The sequence below is a fragment of the Ochotona curzoniae genome, unplaced genomic scaffold, assembly GCF_017591425.1.
Source record: "Ochotona curzoniae isolate NIBS_2020 unplaced genomic scaffold, NIBS_Ocur_1.0 patch429, whole genome shotgun sequence".
Classification (NCBI taxonomy): Eukaryota; Metazoa; Chordata; class Mammalia; order Lagomorpha; family Ochotonidae; genus Ochotona; species Ochotona curzoniae.
The window spans coordinates 54,202-67,682 of NW_024467005.1; the positions used below are offsets into that span (position 1 = coordinate 54,202).

The window sequence follows — 13,481 nt, forward strand, 5'->3', positions numbered from 1 at the left end:
GCTGTTAAAGAATAGAAGGGTGAGGTTTTGGGGAGAAATTATCGGGAGTGCAGCAGAATTCTCGTGGAACTCGTAAGAGATCCAGTTAAGGGGCACAACCTGATTTCATGTGGTTTGCAGAGTGTTTGCCTAAGGTTTGCACATAATCCTCATGCTATCCTGGCAAGCAAGATGCTTGTCTGACACTGAATAGAGTGATGGTTTTGTAAGGTGTGTTTCTTGCCTCTGGCATCAGCTTCACAGATAGATCCTCAGTATCCAAGCTCCACATTGGTTACCTTTGTTCCCATGTCCATTAGAATGTTTTACAGGGATTAGTCTTGACCAGACGTGCGTTGAACTATTTGAGCAAGCTGGATATTTGCTGTATCTGGCAGAAAGACATATAACAGGCTTATTCAGCAACAGAAGTAAAGAGATTTTCCTGGGAAAACAGGATTTTATTTGAGCATATTTATCTCTGGAGAGCAGACTGCTGAATAGCCAATGAACCTGTAGAAAAACATGAGGAAATATGACTTCATCCCATTCTCAGCCATCGGAACAGCACAGCCAGGATGTCAGGTACCTGAAAGCCTGCTCGTCGTCCTTCAATTTTGATGGCACCTCTAAAACGTTGAAAAGGTCTCAACATTAGAGGAATGTTGTGTTTTGTTTTGTTAAGATTTATTTATTTTTATTGTAAAGGCAGATCGATAGAGAAAAAGATCTTCTGTCTGTTGGTTCACTTCCCAAGTGGCCAAAACAGCCAGAGCTGAGCCAATTTGAAGTCTGAAGCCAGGAGCCAGGAGCTTCTTCTGGGTCTCCCACACAAGTACAGGGTCCCAAGGCTTTGGGCCGTCCTTGACTACTTTGCCTGGACATAAGCCAGTGCCTGTAGGCAGTCCTGGTGAATGCAAGATGAGGATTTAACCACTTGGCCATCTTGCCCAGGGCCAGGAGTTTTTTGTTTGTTTATTTGTTTGTTTTTCCTTCCCCTTACTATGATAACCATAACTATGCATAATGAAAAATGCAGGTAAAGGAAGGGACAGTCTCTTGTAGTTTGTACACTGAGAATGGACTCCTCCGTCATTTTCTGTCCTTAAGAGGCATCCATGCCACATCCACAGACATCTCAGACAGGCTTAGGATCACATTCAGCATATTTTGAAACTGTTCTTCATTCTCTGTGGCTTGAGTTTTTGCCCATAGTCATTGAGTATTACTCAGAAATGATAGCTGCCCAGTATTTGTGTGTGTTTGCGGAACATTTCATTTCCTGCAGGGGTGACCCAGGTCATGTCCCTTGAGTTACATTACTGCTGTCTGTTATCCATGCTACTGCTTGTCACCCCTTCCTAGGCATCCCCTCCTGTGTTCTCAACCCCTCAGTCTGTTCTCCACATTACAGTATGACATGTCTTTATCTTTCTAAGACCCACATTTGGTCAAGGTTCCCCGATACTGAACTGCACCTTAGTTGAAGGTCAGGATGATCTGCCTCGTCCCCCTCCCTTTCCTTTGTCACTTTGTTCCCACTGCACCAGCTCCTTTCTGTCCTCCCCAGCCCCTCTCCTGCCAGAACCTGGCTCTGGTTCTTCTTTCGCAATGGGCACAGCTGTCTGTTACAGGTTCCACCAGGACATCTGGGGCATTGGAACCCTTTTAAAGCAGTTTTCCCACAGAACTATATGCTTTCAGCTTGGCAAATTTGTCCACTTGAAATGCTTTGTTAGGTCACATGCTTGCCACCTGTCATGTCAGCTCTCAAATATTTGTGCACTGATAGAAGAAATGAGACTTGCAAGCCTACTTTGGATTGTTAAAACCTGTCTGACTGTACACAAGAAGAAATGCAGACTTGAGCCGGGCAGCAAACTTACACACCCCAGTGTTCTGTGACCTCACATGCTGCCTGGCCCAGGACTGTGGAACACACTTTTATTTTTTTAAAGATTATTTACTGGGCAGATTATTTAAAAGATTTTTTAAAGGTTATTTTAAAGATTATTTACCAGGGCAGTGGCCTAGTGACTAAATTCCTCACCTTGAACGCCCCGCCATCCCATATGGGTGCTGGTTCTAATCCCAGCTACCTTGCTTCCCATCCAGCTCCCTGCTTGTGGCCTGGGAAAGCAGTAGAGGACAGCCAAAGCCTTGGGACCCTGCACCTGCTTGGAAGACCTGAAGGAAGTTCCTGGCTCGTGGCTTCAGATCAGCACAGCACTGGCTGTTGCGGTCACATGGGGAGTAAATCACCAGACGGAAGATCTCTCTCTCTCTCCTTTTCTCTATATATATCTGACTTTGCAATAAAAATAAATAAATCTACAGAAAGATTTATTTACCTTTTTTTAGTTGGAAAGTTAGAGTTACAGAGAGAGAGAGAGAGAGAGCAAGAGTGAGTGAGTTTCCATCTGCTGGTGCACTCTCCAAATTGCCTCCAACAGTCAGAGTTGGGTCATTCCAAAGCCAGGAGACTGAAGCTTCCTCAGGATCTCCCTTGTGGATGCAGGGGCCCAAGGACTGCAAAGGATGCCTGTTATGCCAGTCGAGTAACATGCCCTATAGCTAGAGCTTCCCTATACAGATTTGGTGTCAGGAGAGAGGAGGAATCTGCCTGCCTGGGGGTGTATCCTGGAGGTCCTGCATGCATTGTGTGGTTTTCTCCTACCTGACATACTAGGGTATTTCAGTAGCCCTTGGCCAGTCTTGCTTGTCATATCCCCTGCTACTCACTAGCACTGCCTGGACACTTTTGTTTTTTAAAGATTTATTTATTTTTATTGGAAAGGCAGATACAAAGAGAGGAGAGGAAAATCTTTTGTCTGATGACTCACTCCCCAAGTGGCCGCAACAGCTGGAGCTGTGCTGGTCCAAAGCTAGGAGCTAGGAATTTCTTCTGGGTCTTCCACACAGGTGTTGGGACCCTAGGCTTTAGGCCGTCCTCAACTGCCTTCCCAGGCCACAAGCAGGGAGCTAGATGGGAAATGGGACTGCCGGGATTAGAACCGGCACCCGTATAGGATCCCGGCACATTCAGGGTGAGGACTTTAGCCACTAGGCTGCCATATCTGGCCCAAGACTTTTTTAAAAGACTTATTTATTGGGTCTGGTGTTGCCTATAAATGACAGTAACCCATATGGGTGCCATTTTAAGTTCCACCTATTCCACTTCTGATACAAAGCCCTGCTAATTGGCGTGGGAAGGCAGTGGAGGTCTTAGGCCCCTGCACTCACATGGGAGGCCTAAAGAAGGCTCCTAACTCCTGGCTTCAGATTCGCCCAGCTCTGGCTGTATCAGCCTTTTTGGGAGTGAACCAACAGACGGAAGATATCTTATTTACTTATTTGAAAGCATTATATATAGAGCGGGAGAGACAGAGATCCATCTACTGGTTAACTTCTCAGATGTCCACAGTAAGCCAGGAGCTAGCTTCCTTACTGCCTGCCTGCCTTCCTTCCTTCCTTCCCATTAGCACATGGGCATAGATTGTATTTTGTTGCAAAAGAACCCATTCTTGTAGATTTCTCAGACAGTGTGGCAACTGATTTGCCTTTTTTTTTTTTTAAACTCCAGTGTTATTTCCAATGGAGCAGGTGTTATAAGAAAGGACTGCCTCTAGGCCTCATAGCTCTCATGGCTGATCTGATGCCTGTCTTGCCCGGCTCCTGTCTCCTGTGGCCTCAGGACAGTCAGGAACAGATGGTCTTAGTGTGTGCCCCCTTGACTCAGACTGGGTGCCTGTACGCAAAGCTGTCCTTTTCTCTAACAGCTGCCTTCCGATCTGAGACTGTCCTTCCCCAACCGGCACCTGTGGTTGATGTCTGGAGGGTCCCAGCCCACCCTGGATTGGCCACAGGATAAGTCATCCATTCTGACTCTTGCCCCCTCAAGATTGGTACTGTTTCCTATGGGCACCACTGACCTCAGCATGGTGACATCCCAGAGAAGTTCTAAAAGCGCTGTTTTTGTGTCTCAGGAAATGACTGGGATGCTCGCTCTGGAGTCCCTTCAGGCCTCATTTTGGCAGGCCCTGTGCAGAGGGTGGCATTGCTTCCTGTTCCCATCAGTTCCTTGCCCGCCGACAATGTGGACTTTGCCTGGACCCAAGATGTCGGCCGGCCGGGAGCAGCCCTTCCTGGGACTGAGCCCTGGGCTGCTGGCGTGGGTGCTCCATTGTTCGCCGTGAACAATGAGCAGTCTTTGGCCAGGAAGAAGAGTTCATGAAAAGAGCATTTCTCTGGATGCTTGAGAGCTTTGTGGCGACCCTGCCTGTGTGAGATGAACTGCAGTTTCTTCCTGCCTGGAGTGGGTGTTCCCTAGTTCTGAATGGACCCCTTGTGAGCACAGCACACCGGGAAGTAGGGGTTGGCAAAGGAAGGCATCCTTGGGGGCGGGCTGTCAGCATGGCATGTGCCCAGACTCATCAGCTCAAATAATTACTGAAAATACAGGCTTCTGTGTTTAAACAAAAAATGACAATGACTGAAAGAGACCATGACAAAGTCAATATACATAATGTGAGGTCCTCTAGATTGAATGACTCATTCTGAGTGTTTTACTGATGACTGTAACAATACTAAACTTTTCCTTTTTTTCCTGTAAGAAGAGGGGTTAATATTAAATTTGAGAAGCTGAAATTGTGGCATAGTGAGTTAAGGTGCAGCCTGTAGCACCAATGTTCAATGGGTGCTAAGTCATGACTGTTCTACTTCCAATTCAGCCCCCTGCTAATATCCTGGGAAAGCGGTAGAAGATGGGCCAAGCCCTTGGGCCCCTGCTCCCATGTGGGAGACCAGGAAGAAGTTCCTGACATTGGACTGCACTGGCTCTACAGCACTGGACATTTGGGCCATTTGGAAGACAAACCAGCAGATGGAAGACTCTCCGTCCCTTCTCTCTGTCTTCCTGTGCTCTGCCCTTCAAGTCAATGCATCTTCAATTTTTCTAGAAGTCCATGCAGCCTGCCATGTGAGTGGCAGGAACCCAGTTAACGTGAACCATCACTGTTGTCTCTCAGGGTTTGTATTAGCAGGATGCTGGAGTCAAAAACTGGAGCTCTTGTGTTTGTTGTAAGATTTATTTTTATTGGAAAGATAGTGTTACTGAGGGAAGGAAAGACAGATCTTCCGTCTGCTGGTTTATTCCCCCAAATGGCCACACCAGCCAGAGCTGAGCTAGTTCCACTTTCCGTCTCATCTTCTCCAGAGATTGCTGAGACTAGACAGCTTTCTGGCCCTTTCTCGATGACCTGTGAACTGGGGCCTGTGATCTTATACTAGACTTGCCTCTGCAGTCTGGTGGGTCAGACTGCCAGCTGCTAAGTGAACACCTTACACAGAACCCCAGCTGTTTTACCTTAAATGGCCTTAAAAATGTAGAGGTGGCACGTCTGTGACTTGGCCAGGTTCTTCATGGAAGTTAGCTTTCTTTTGCTTCCTAAGACCCTTCTCTTAAAATATATCGTTGCAACTTTAAACGCTATTTGGGCTTTGATGTTCCTGGTACTGACACATCTGGAGGAGAAGGGGTTAGACTGTTCAGGTTTGTACTTTTCTTTCTTACCTAAGAAGCTTCTGTAACCCTGAGAGCAGTGTCTACTTCAGGTCTGCACGTGCAGGTTTGATAGCTGTCTTGCAGCCGTGTATTGGGAGTCAGAATCTGCACATGAAAACATGTGTATGTTGAAGAGGCTTGGCTCTTGTTCTGTCCTGGCTTGCCCCCAAATTCATACAGCCTTGAGTAGACAGTAGTAAAAGAAAGTACTCTCATTGATGAAAATTAAGCTAACAATTCTCATCTCCCAATTTGAAATTAATTGAGCACTATAACTTGCTTTGGTGAAACCTGGAATTTTTGATGTTTGCAATTTCTATTACAAGTTAGTTGGCATAAAGCATGCTGCTTCATAGGCAGCCCCATGGGGACCTGGTTCATAGAGAATCCTGCATTTGTTCTGTAGGAATGTCTGACAGCAGCACTTGGCTGCTTAGGTCATGGAGTAGAAAGTCAGCCATACTGGTGGTATATTTTGAAGGAGGGAAGGCCCCTACTCTGTTTTCTGGGTTAGGAAATGCTTTTTTTTTTTTTTTTTTTTTGTGGCTGGAGAGAGATTGGAGAAGTGCCAGCTGCTTACCTCTCTGCTGGTGGAACACAGGGTTGGACACAGGCCCAGCTTCCTGGCCATTCAGGAATGTCTCATAGGTGTGGCCAGCCTGGTCTTGCGGTTGGCTTCTCTGTGACTTGATTTACTCAGAGCTCCATTCCAGGCTTTCTCTGTCACCTGCCTCTGTTGCACGAGCTCTATCTCTGTGGTGGTAGTTGTGGTATGATCTTGGGAAACACCCAGGGGTGGCTGAAGACCAGGGCCCATAACCTAACTTACCTACTCCACTCTTCAGGACTCCTGCTTGGGTCCCACCCCTGCAAAACTATGTGTTTACATTTGGGTACTGCAGTTTTCATATTTAACATAAATAAATGAAAAACAGTTTTATGCATAAGGTTTTAGCCAAAACATTTGAAACAAGAATTGTTTTTACAGCTAGAAAAATTTTAAGAAAAATATATTTAGGATGTTTTCATGGATTTATTTGAAAAGTTACAGAGAAGGAGAAACAGAGATCTGTTTGCTGGCTCACTCCCCAAGTGGCCTCTATGACTGGGGCAGGGCCAGACTGAAGCCAGGAGCTAGGAACTCCCATCAGGGTCTCCCAGGTACCAGGGCTATTTTCTACTGCTTTCCCAGGTACATTAGTGTGGAGCTGCATTGGAAGTGGAACAACTGGGCTTGAACCTGGGTTCATATGGGGTATTGGTGTTACAGATGGCAGCTTTACGTGCTTTACCACAATATTGGCCCCTTTCCATGGATTTGAAGATTGCTGTTTATAGGTATTTTAGCACTTCTGTTTGATGGTAAATGATGAGAGATTCTTAGTGGTACATAAATTAGATAATGGTATGTTTCAGATTTGTGGCATCAACAACACAAAACTGTTCACACAGATTCTCAATAAGTGGCTCAGAGAGCAGTTAGGAAAGGCTAACCCCAATAATAATGACTCCTAAGAATATAAGTTGTCTCCTCATAGAGTTACAGGTTTTTTTTAAAAAAAGATTTATTTATTTTTATTACAAAATCAGATATACAGAGAGGAGGAGAGAGAGAGAGAGGAAGATCTCCCCAAGTGAGCACAATGGCCGGTGCTGTGCCTTCTGGAGCCAGGAGCCAGGAACCTCCTCTAGGTCTCCCATGGGGGTACAGGGTCCCAAGGCTTTGGGCCGTCCTCAACTGCTTTCTGAGGCCACAAGCAGGGAGCTGGATGGGAAGTGGATCAGCCGGGATTAGAATCAGTGCCCATATGGGATCCCGGCGCGTTCAAGGCGATTACTGTAGCTGCTAGGCGACGCTGGCCCCTCCTCATAGGTTTTTGCTGAATGTAGCAAACCTGTTGAAATTCAGCTAAAGGGGAAGGAGGCAGTGTCTAGTTTCTGATGAGTTTGCTGCCTGGACACCTGCACCCTGGCAGGGAATATTAAATACAAGCCAAGGGCCTCCTCCCCAGTCCACCCAGATTCCTGGCTTTTGGCAGAGGGACCCAAGCCTGAACTTAGTCTTCCTGCTGCAGGAAAGGAGATATTTTAGTGCCCACCCTTAGCAAGCAAGGTGCTAAGGGATAGTCCCTGCGTGGAAGGATTGGATTGACCCCCGCCACTGGGGGTCCAATGGAATGTGCCATCCATTAGAGCACTTCCAGACAGATCATAGTGTGCCTCCTTTCTTGTGTGGGGATGGCAATAGGTGTTTCCCAAAGGTTTGAGCAGGAGGCAAGTCTCCTTCCCTCGTGTCAGCTGTCAGTGGAAGTCTCTGGATGGCATTGCCTTGAGTGCTCACTATGTCCCTGTGAGAGAGGACTTCCCACTGAGAGGAGTCAGAAGCTGTCTCTCTACATGCATTGCCTGCACTTGGCTGAAGACCCTCTCCTGCAGACACAGGCACCTCAGGGTTCCTGCTGGGTGCTGTTGCAGGACACTTGACTCTAGTCCACCTCTCCAGGCGTGATCCTCTTGAGGTTTGAGAAGGAGGATTAGTTACAACATTAGGTATAGCTGTGTTTTCTGTAATGTGTTCCCCTGCCCTGAGTGTCAGCTAGCAGTTGTAAAGTGAATTTGTTCTGGATGTGAAGCTTTGCCTTGTCTCCAGGCCTCTGCATTTCCACTCCTAGATAGGAAGGGCATTCCTGGCCAGATGAGAGGCAGAGGGGACAAGGGAGTGAGTAAGGTGAGACTAGAAAGCAGTGCTGATTGCTAAGGTGAAACTCTGGCTGGGTTCTGCAGGTGAAGTGTCACAGAGGTGGGCCAGAGTGTGCTACTGGTGTGAATGTCCAGAGCATTCCGGCTCCTTGGCATCAGTTCTGTGTCTGAGTGCCAATGCTGTTGCCTGCATGCTGTATGGCCTAGGATGAATTATTTGTCTACCATGTTAACCCATCCAATAGCCCCAGTCTTCTTGTGACAGATGCATGGGGTTGCTTGCATTCTCTGGAAGAAAGGAGTTGACTTCCCCAGTAGGAATTCAGAAATGTTCCACCATCAGGCCTGTCCCTGTGTGACGGCAGCCCTTGCAGCTCATGTTTGTGTGTCTTGTAGGTATCAGCAGCAGGAAAGGAGGCTTTGCCATCTTGGCTGCACTGGGATCCGCAGAGCCACACCCTGGAAGGCCTTCCCCTGGACACTGACAAAGGGGTGCACTATATCTCAGTGAGTGCTGCACGGCTGGGGGCCAACGGCAGCCACATCCCCCAGATGGCCAGCGTCTTCTCCATCGAGGTCTACCCCGAGGACCACAGTGAGCCACAGTCTGTGCGGGCGACCTCTCCAGACCCAGGCGAGCTGGCGCCCTCTGCCTGTGCTGCCGATGAGCCTGTGACTGTCTTGACAGTGATTCTAGATGCCGATCTCACCAAGATGACCCCGAAGCAAAGGCTTGACCTCCTGCACCAGATGCAAAGCTTCTCGCAGGTAGAGCTCCATCACATGAAGCTGGTGCCCGTGGTGAACAACAGACTGTTTGATATGTCTGCCTTCATGGCTGGTCCTGGAAATGCAAAAAAGGTGGTGGAGAATGGGGCTCTGCTCTCCTGGAAGCTGGGCTGCTCGTTGAACCAGAACAGTGTGCCTGACATCCGTGGCGTGGAAACCCCTGCCAGGGAGGGCACCATGTCTGCCCAGCTCGGCTACCCTGTGGTGGGCTGGCACATTGCTAATAAGAAGCCGCCTCTCCCCAAACGTGTCCGACGGCAGATCCATGCCACACCCACCCCTGTTACTGCCATTGGCCCCCCAACCACGGCCATCCAGGAGCCACCATCCCGCATCGTGCCCACCCCAACATCCCCAGCCATTGCTCCTCCCACAGAGACCATGGTGCCTCCTGTCAGAGACCCTGTTCCCGGGAAGCCCACAGTCACCATTCGGACCCGAGGTGCCATTATTCAGACTCCAACCCTGGGCCCCATCCAGCCTACTCGGGTGCTAGAAGCTGGCACCACAGTTCCTGGTCAGATTCGCCCAACAGTGACCATTCCTGGCTATGTGGAGCCCACAGCTGTTGCTACCCCTCCTACAACTACAACCAAAAAACCACGTGTGTCCACACCAAAACCAGCAACGCCCTCAACTGACTCAACCACCACAACTCGCAGGCCAACCAAGAAACCACGGACCTCCAGGCCAGTGCCCCGGGTCACCACCAAGGCACCCAGCACTAGGCTGGAAACGGCCTCACCACCAACTCGTGTCCGCACCACCACCAGTGGGGTGCCCCGTGGCGGGGAACCTAACCAGCGCCCTGAACTCAAGAACCACATTGATAGGGTGGATGCCTGGGTCGGCACCTACTTTGAGGTGAAGATCCCATCAGATACCTTCTATGACAAGGAAGACACGACCACCGACAAGCTGAAACTGACCCTGAAGCTGCGGGAACAACAGCTGGTGGGCGAGAAGTCATGGGTACAGTTCAACAGTAACAGCCAGCTCATGTATGGCCTCCCTGACAGCAGCCATGTAGGCAAGCACGAGTATTTCATGCACGCCACCGACAAGGGGGGCCTGTCGGCTGTGGATGCCTTTGAGATCCATGTCCACAAGCGCCCTCAAGGGGACAAAGCACCTGCACGCTTCAAGGCCAAGCTGGCCGGTGACCCCACACCGGTGGTAAATGACATCCACAAGAAAATTGCCCTGGTGAAGAAGCTGGCCTTTGCCTTTGGCGACCGCAACTGCAGCACCATCACCCTGCAAAACATCACACATGGCTCCATTATAGTGGAATGGACCAACAACACGCTGCCACAGGAGCCCTGCCCCAAGGAGCAGATTGCTGGGCTTAGCCGGAGGATCGCTGAGGACAATGGGCAGCCTCGGCCGGCCTTCTCCAACGCCCTGGAGCCTGACTTCAAGGCCCTGAGTGTTGCCGTCACAGGTTCTGGCAGTTGTCGGCACCTGCAGTTCATCCCAGTGCCACCGCCCGGTACCCCGTCTTCAGTGACACCCCTCACGGAGGTGCCAGACAGGGACCCCGAGAAGAGCAGTGAGGATGACGTCTACCTGCACACGGTCATTCCGGCCGTGGTGGTTGCTGCCATCCTGCTCATTGCTGGTATCATTGCCATGATCTGCTACCGCAAGAAACGGAAGGGCAAGCTCACCCTGGAGGACCAGGCCACTTTCATCAAGAAGGGTGTGCCTATCATCTTTGCTGATGAGCTGGATGACTCCAAGCCCCCACCCTCTTCCAGCATGCCCCTCATCCTGCAAGAGGAGAAGGCCCCTCTGCCCCCACCAGAGTATCCCAACCAGAGTGTGCCCGAGACAACTCCTCTGAACCAGGACACTGTGGGAGAGTACACACCCCTGCGGGATGAGGATCCCAATGCGCCTCCCTACCAGCCCCCACCACCCTTCACAGCACCCATGGAGGGCAAGGGCTCGCGTCCCAAGAACATGACCCCTTACCGGTCACCTCCTCCTTATGTGCCCCCTTAACCCACAAGCGCCTGGGTGGAGGCAGGGGTAGGGCAGGGGCCTGGAGACAACGCAAGGTTGTCTGTGGAGACCAGTGGCCCGCAAACCATTGTCCACCCACCGGGAGCTGACGCCAGACCTAGCACACACTGACACACGGGGCCTGGACAAGCCCGCCCTCTCTGGTCCTCCCAAACCCCCCAAAGCAGCTGGAAAGACTTTGGGGACTTTTTTTATTTTTATTTTTGCCTAACAGCTTTTTTGTTTGTTCATAGAAAATTCTTCGCTGCGTTTTTGGTGGCTGGCTCTGAAAGCACCATGTGGAGTAGAGATAGCTGGGGGGGCGCGAGGAACCGTGAATGAACTCGCAGGCAGTGCCGGGCAGCCCCCCGGCTCTCTGCGTTTTGCCTTTAACACTAACTGTACTGTTTTTTCTATTCACGTGTGTCTAGCTGCAGGATGTAACATGGAAAACAGTAGCTAAAGATTAAATTCAAAGGACTTTCAGAAGTTAATGGGTTAAGTTTTTACATTTAATCTGCTGTTTACCTAAACTTGTATGTATAATTTTTGGGTGGGTATGGGGAATTGGTTTGCTAAAAATAAGCTCCCAGGGTGTTTCAAACTTAGAGAAGACCAAGGGACAGTATTTTTTATCAAAGGAATCCTATTTTTTCACACTATGTCAACTTGGTTGCTCTGATATCCCAGAGCCTAAGCGGGGGCCAGAAGACCCCCGCTCAGGGGCCGGGGCCCTGGTGCTGGATTTGTTCTCCTGTGGTAGACAGGAGCTGGAAGCTGGAGGGGCCTCTTGGGCCGTGGACATCCCCACCTCCACCCCATGCACGCTTGTGGCCCACCACCAAGGGGGTCTTCATTCCCATGGGAAAGGGACTCCAAGAGGCAGTGGTGGCCATGGCCCCCACCCTAGGTGCTCCAAGGTGGGCCAGCTGCTCATGGGGGCGCCTGGGGAGGTAGAGGGACTCAACCACATTGACCCATTTTCTTTTACCTTTCTTCTTCTTTCCCCCTCTTCCCTTTTCACACCCCGCCCTCTCCCCCAAAAAAGGAATACCACAGCTTTTGAAACACTCAGTGGGGGACATTTTGGTGAAGATGCAATATTTTTATGTCATGTGATGCTCTTCCCTCACTTAACCTTGGCCACTTTGTCCCAGCAGTCCACAGCCCTGCCCTGATCCCAGTCTACCCCTATTCTCTGGCGCTCCAGTCCCCGGCCTTGGGCCCAAACCAACGACTGGAAAAGCTGTGGTGGCCAGGGAGGAGTGCCAGCAATAGTTCATAGTAACAGATCTGTGGGCTCTCAAAGCTAATTTTTTACTAAAAGTTTTTATACAGCCTCAAATTGTTTTATTAAAAAAAATAGATTAAAAATGGTGATGCTTACAGCAGTTTGTACAAGCTCTTAGTGTCAATTCCATGGACCCTGACGGCTTTGCTCGTATTGATTTTTTTTTTTCCTCCTCCCTCCCCCTTTTCCTAACAGTTTAAATTCTGGAATTACACTGGGCCTCTTTCGCCTTTTTTAGCAAGAACGTCCGTCTGTCCATCTACATCTCTGTCCCATGACTCAGGGGCGCCCGCTGTGCTTCGACTCTCCTCGTTTGGAAGCAGCATGACTTTTCTTGGTGTCCAAGTTATTTTGGGTCCCTTTTAGGGAGGAATGCCTTTCGCAATAATGTCGCCCTCTCCTGGTCTGGGATGGGTGGGTGGGTGGATCCGGAGCAACTACTTTCTAAGCCATATCGACTATTTTGCAGAGGGTTCATGTGTGTGCTGCCTCAGGAGGGCAGGGCAGGGCTGGCCAGGAGGGGCAGGATCTCCCTTCTGCCATGTCTGGAGGGCTCTTCTGCTTGGCTCTCCTCCCACAGGCCCCAGACCCCAGTCCCTAGCAGGGTCCTCCGAAATAAGCGGTGCCCCTGTGGGAGCTCCCAGTGGACAGCAGTGACTATTGGGCCTGGAGCCTCCAAGCCCTGGTCCAAGCCAGAGTTTCCCTGATGCCTCAGAGTCAGGAGCACAAGTGGAATCTGACCCGGGTGAGATTCTTTCTGATGACCTTGTCAAAAAATAAACAATTCCTACTGTTCCAGGTAAGGGCTTTGAAAGGCCTTCCAAAGAGCTCCGTTGCCGCAGGCAACCCCACCATCGGGCACCGCTGCACAGAGACAGGCCTGGCCCCAATGGCCTGTTGCCTTAGCAACCGGAGCCGATGGGGCAGTGAACAGAATAATAACAGCAACAATGCCTTCACAGGCAGCCTCCCCTGCGTGCTGGGCTGGCTAGTCGGCCGTTGGACTCTGTTAGACGGAGAGCCACTCTCACACTCAAGTTCACCAACCACTGACGTGTTTTGATTTCCTTCTACATGATTTTACGATGTGTTTTCTGCATTCTGTATAGAAACATATCAAACTAAATAAAAGCAGCGTCTTTATTACAATGC

At 49.9% G+C, this 13,481-nt stretch overlaps 1 protein-coding gene across 2 annotated transcripts in view; it reads left to right on the forward strand.

The window, feature by feature from the left end:
• The window catches only part of LOC121167796 (dystroglycan), a 67,623-nt gene extending 54,143 nt beyond the window's left edge, over positions 1–13,480 (forward strand). For both annotated transcript variants that reach the window (XM_040997424.1, XM_040997423.1), the window contains exon 4: positions 8,639–13,480. In XM_040997424.1, the coding sequence (XP_040853358.1) occupies positions 8,639–11,038 (2,400 nt within the window). In that variant the 3' untranslated portion in view covers positions 11,039–13,480. The remainder of the gene's footprint in view (positions 1–8,638) is intronic.
• The last annotated feature ends 1 nt before the right edge of the window (position 13,481 follows it).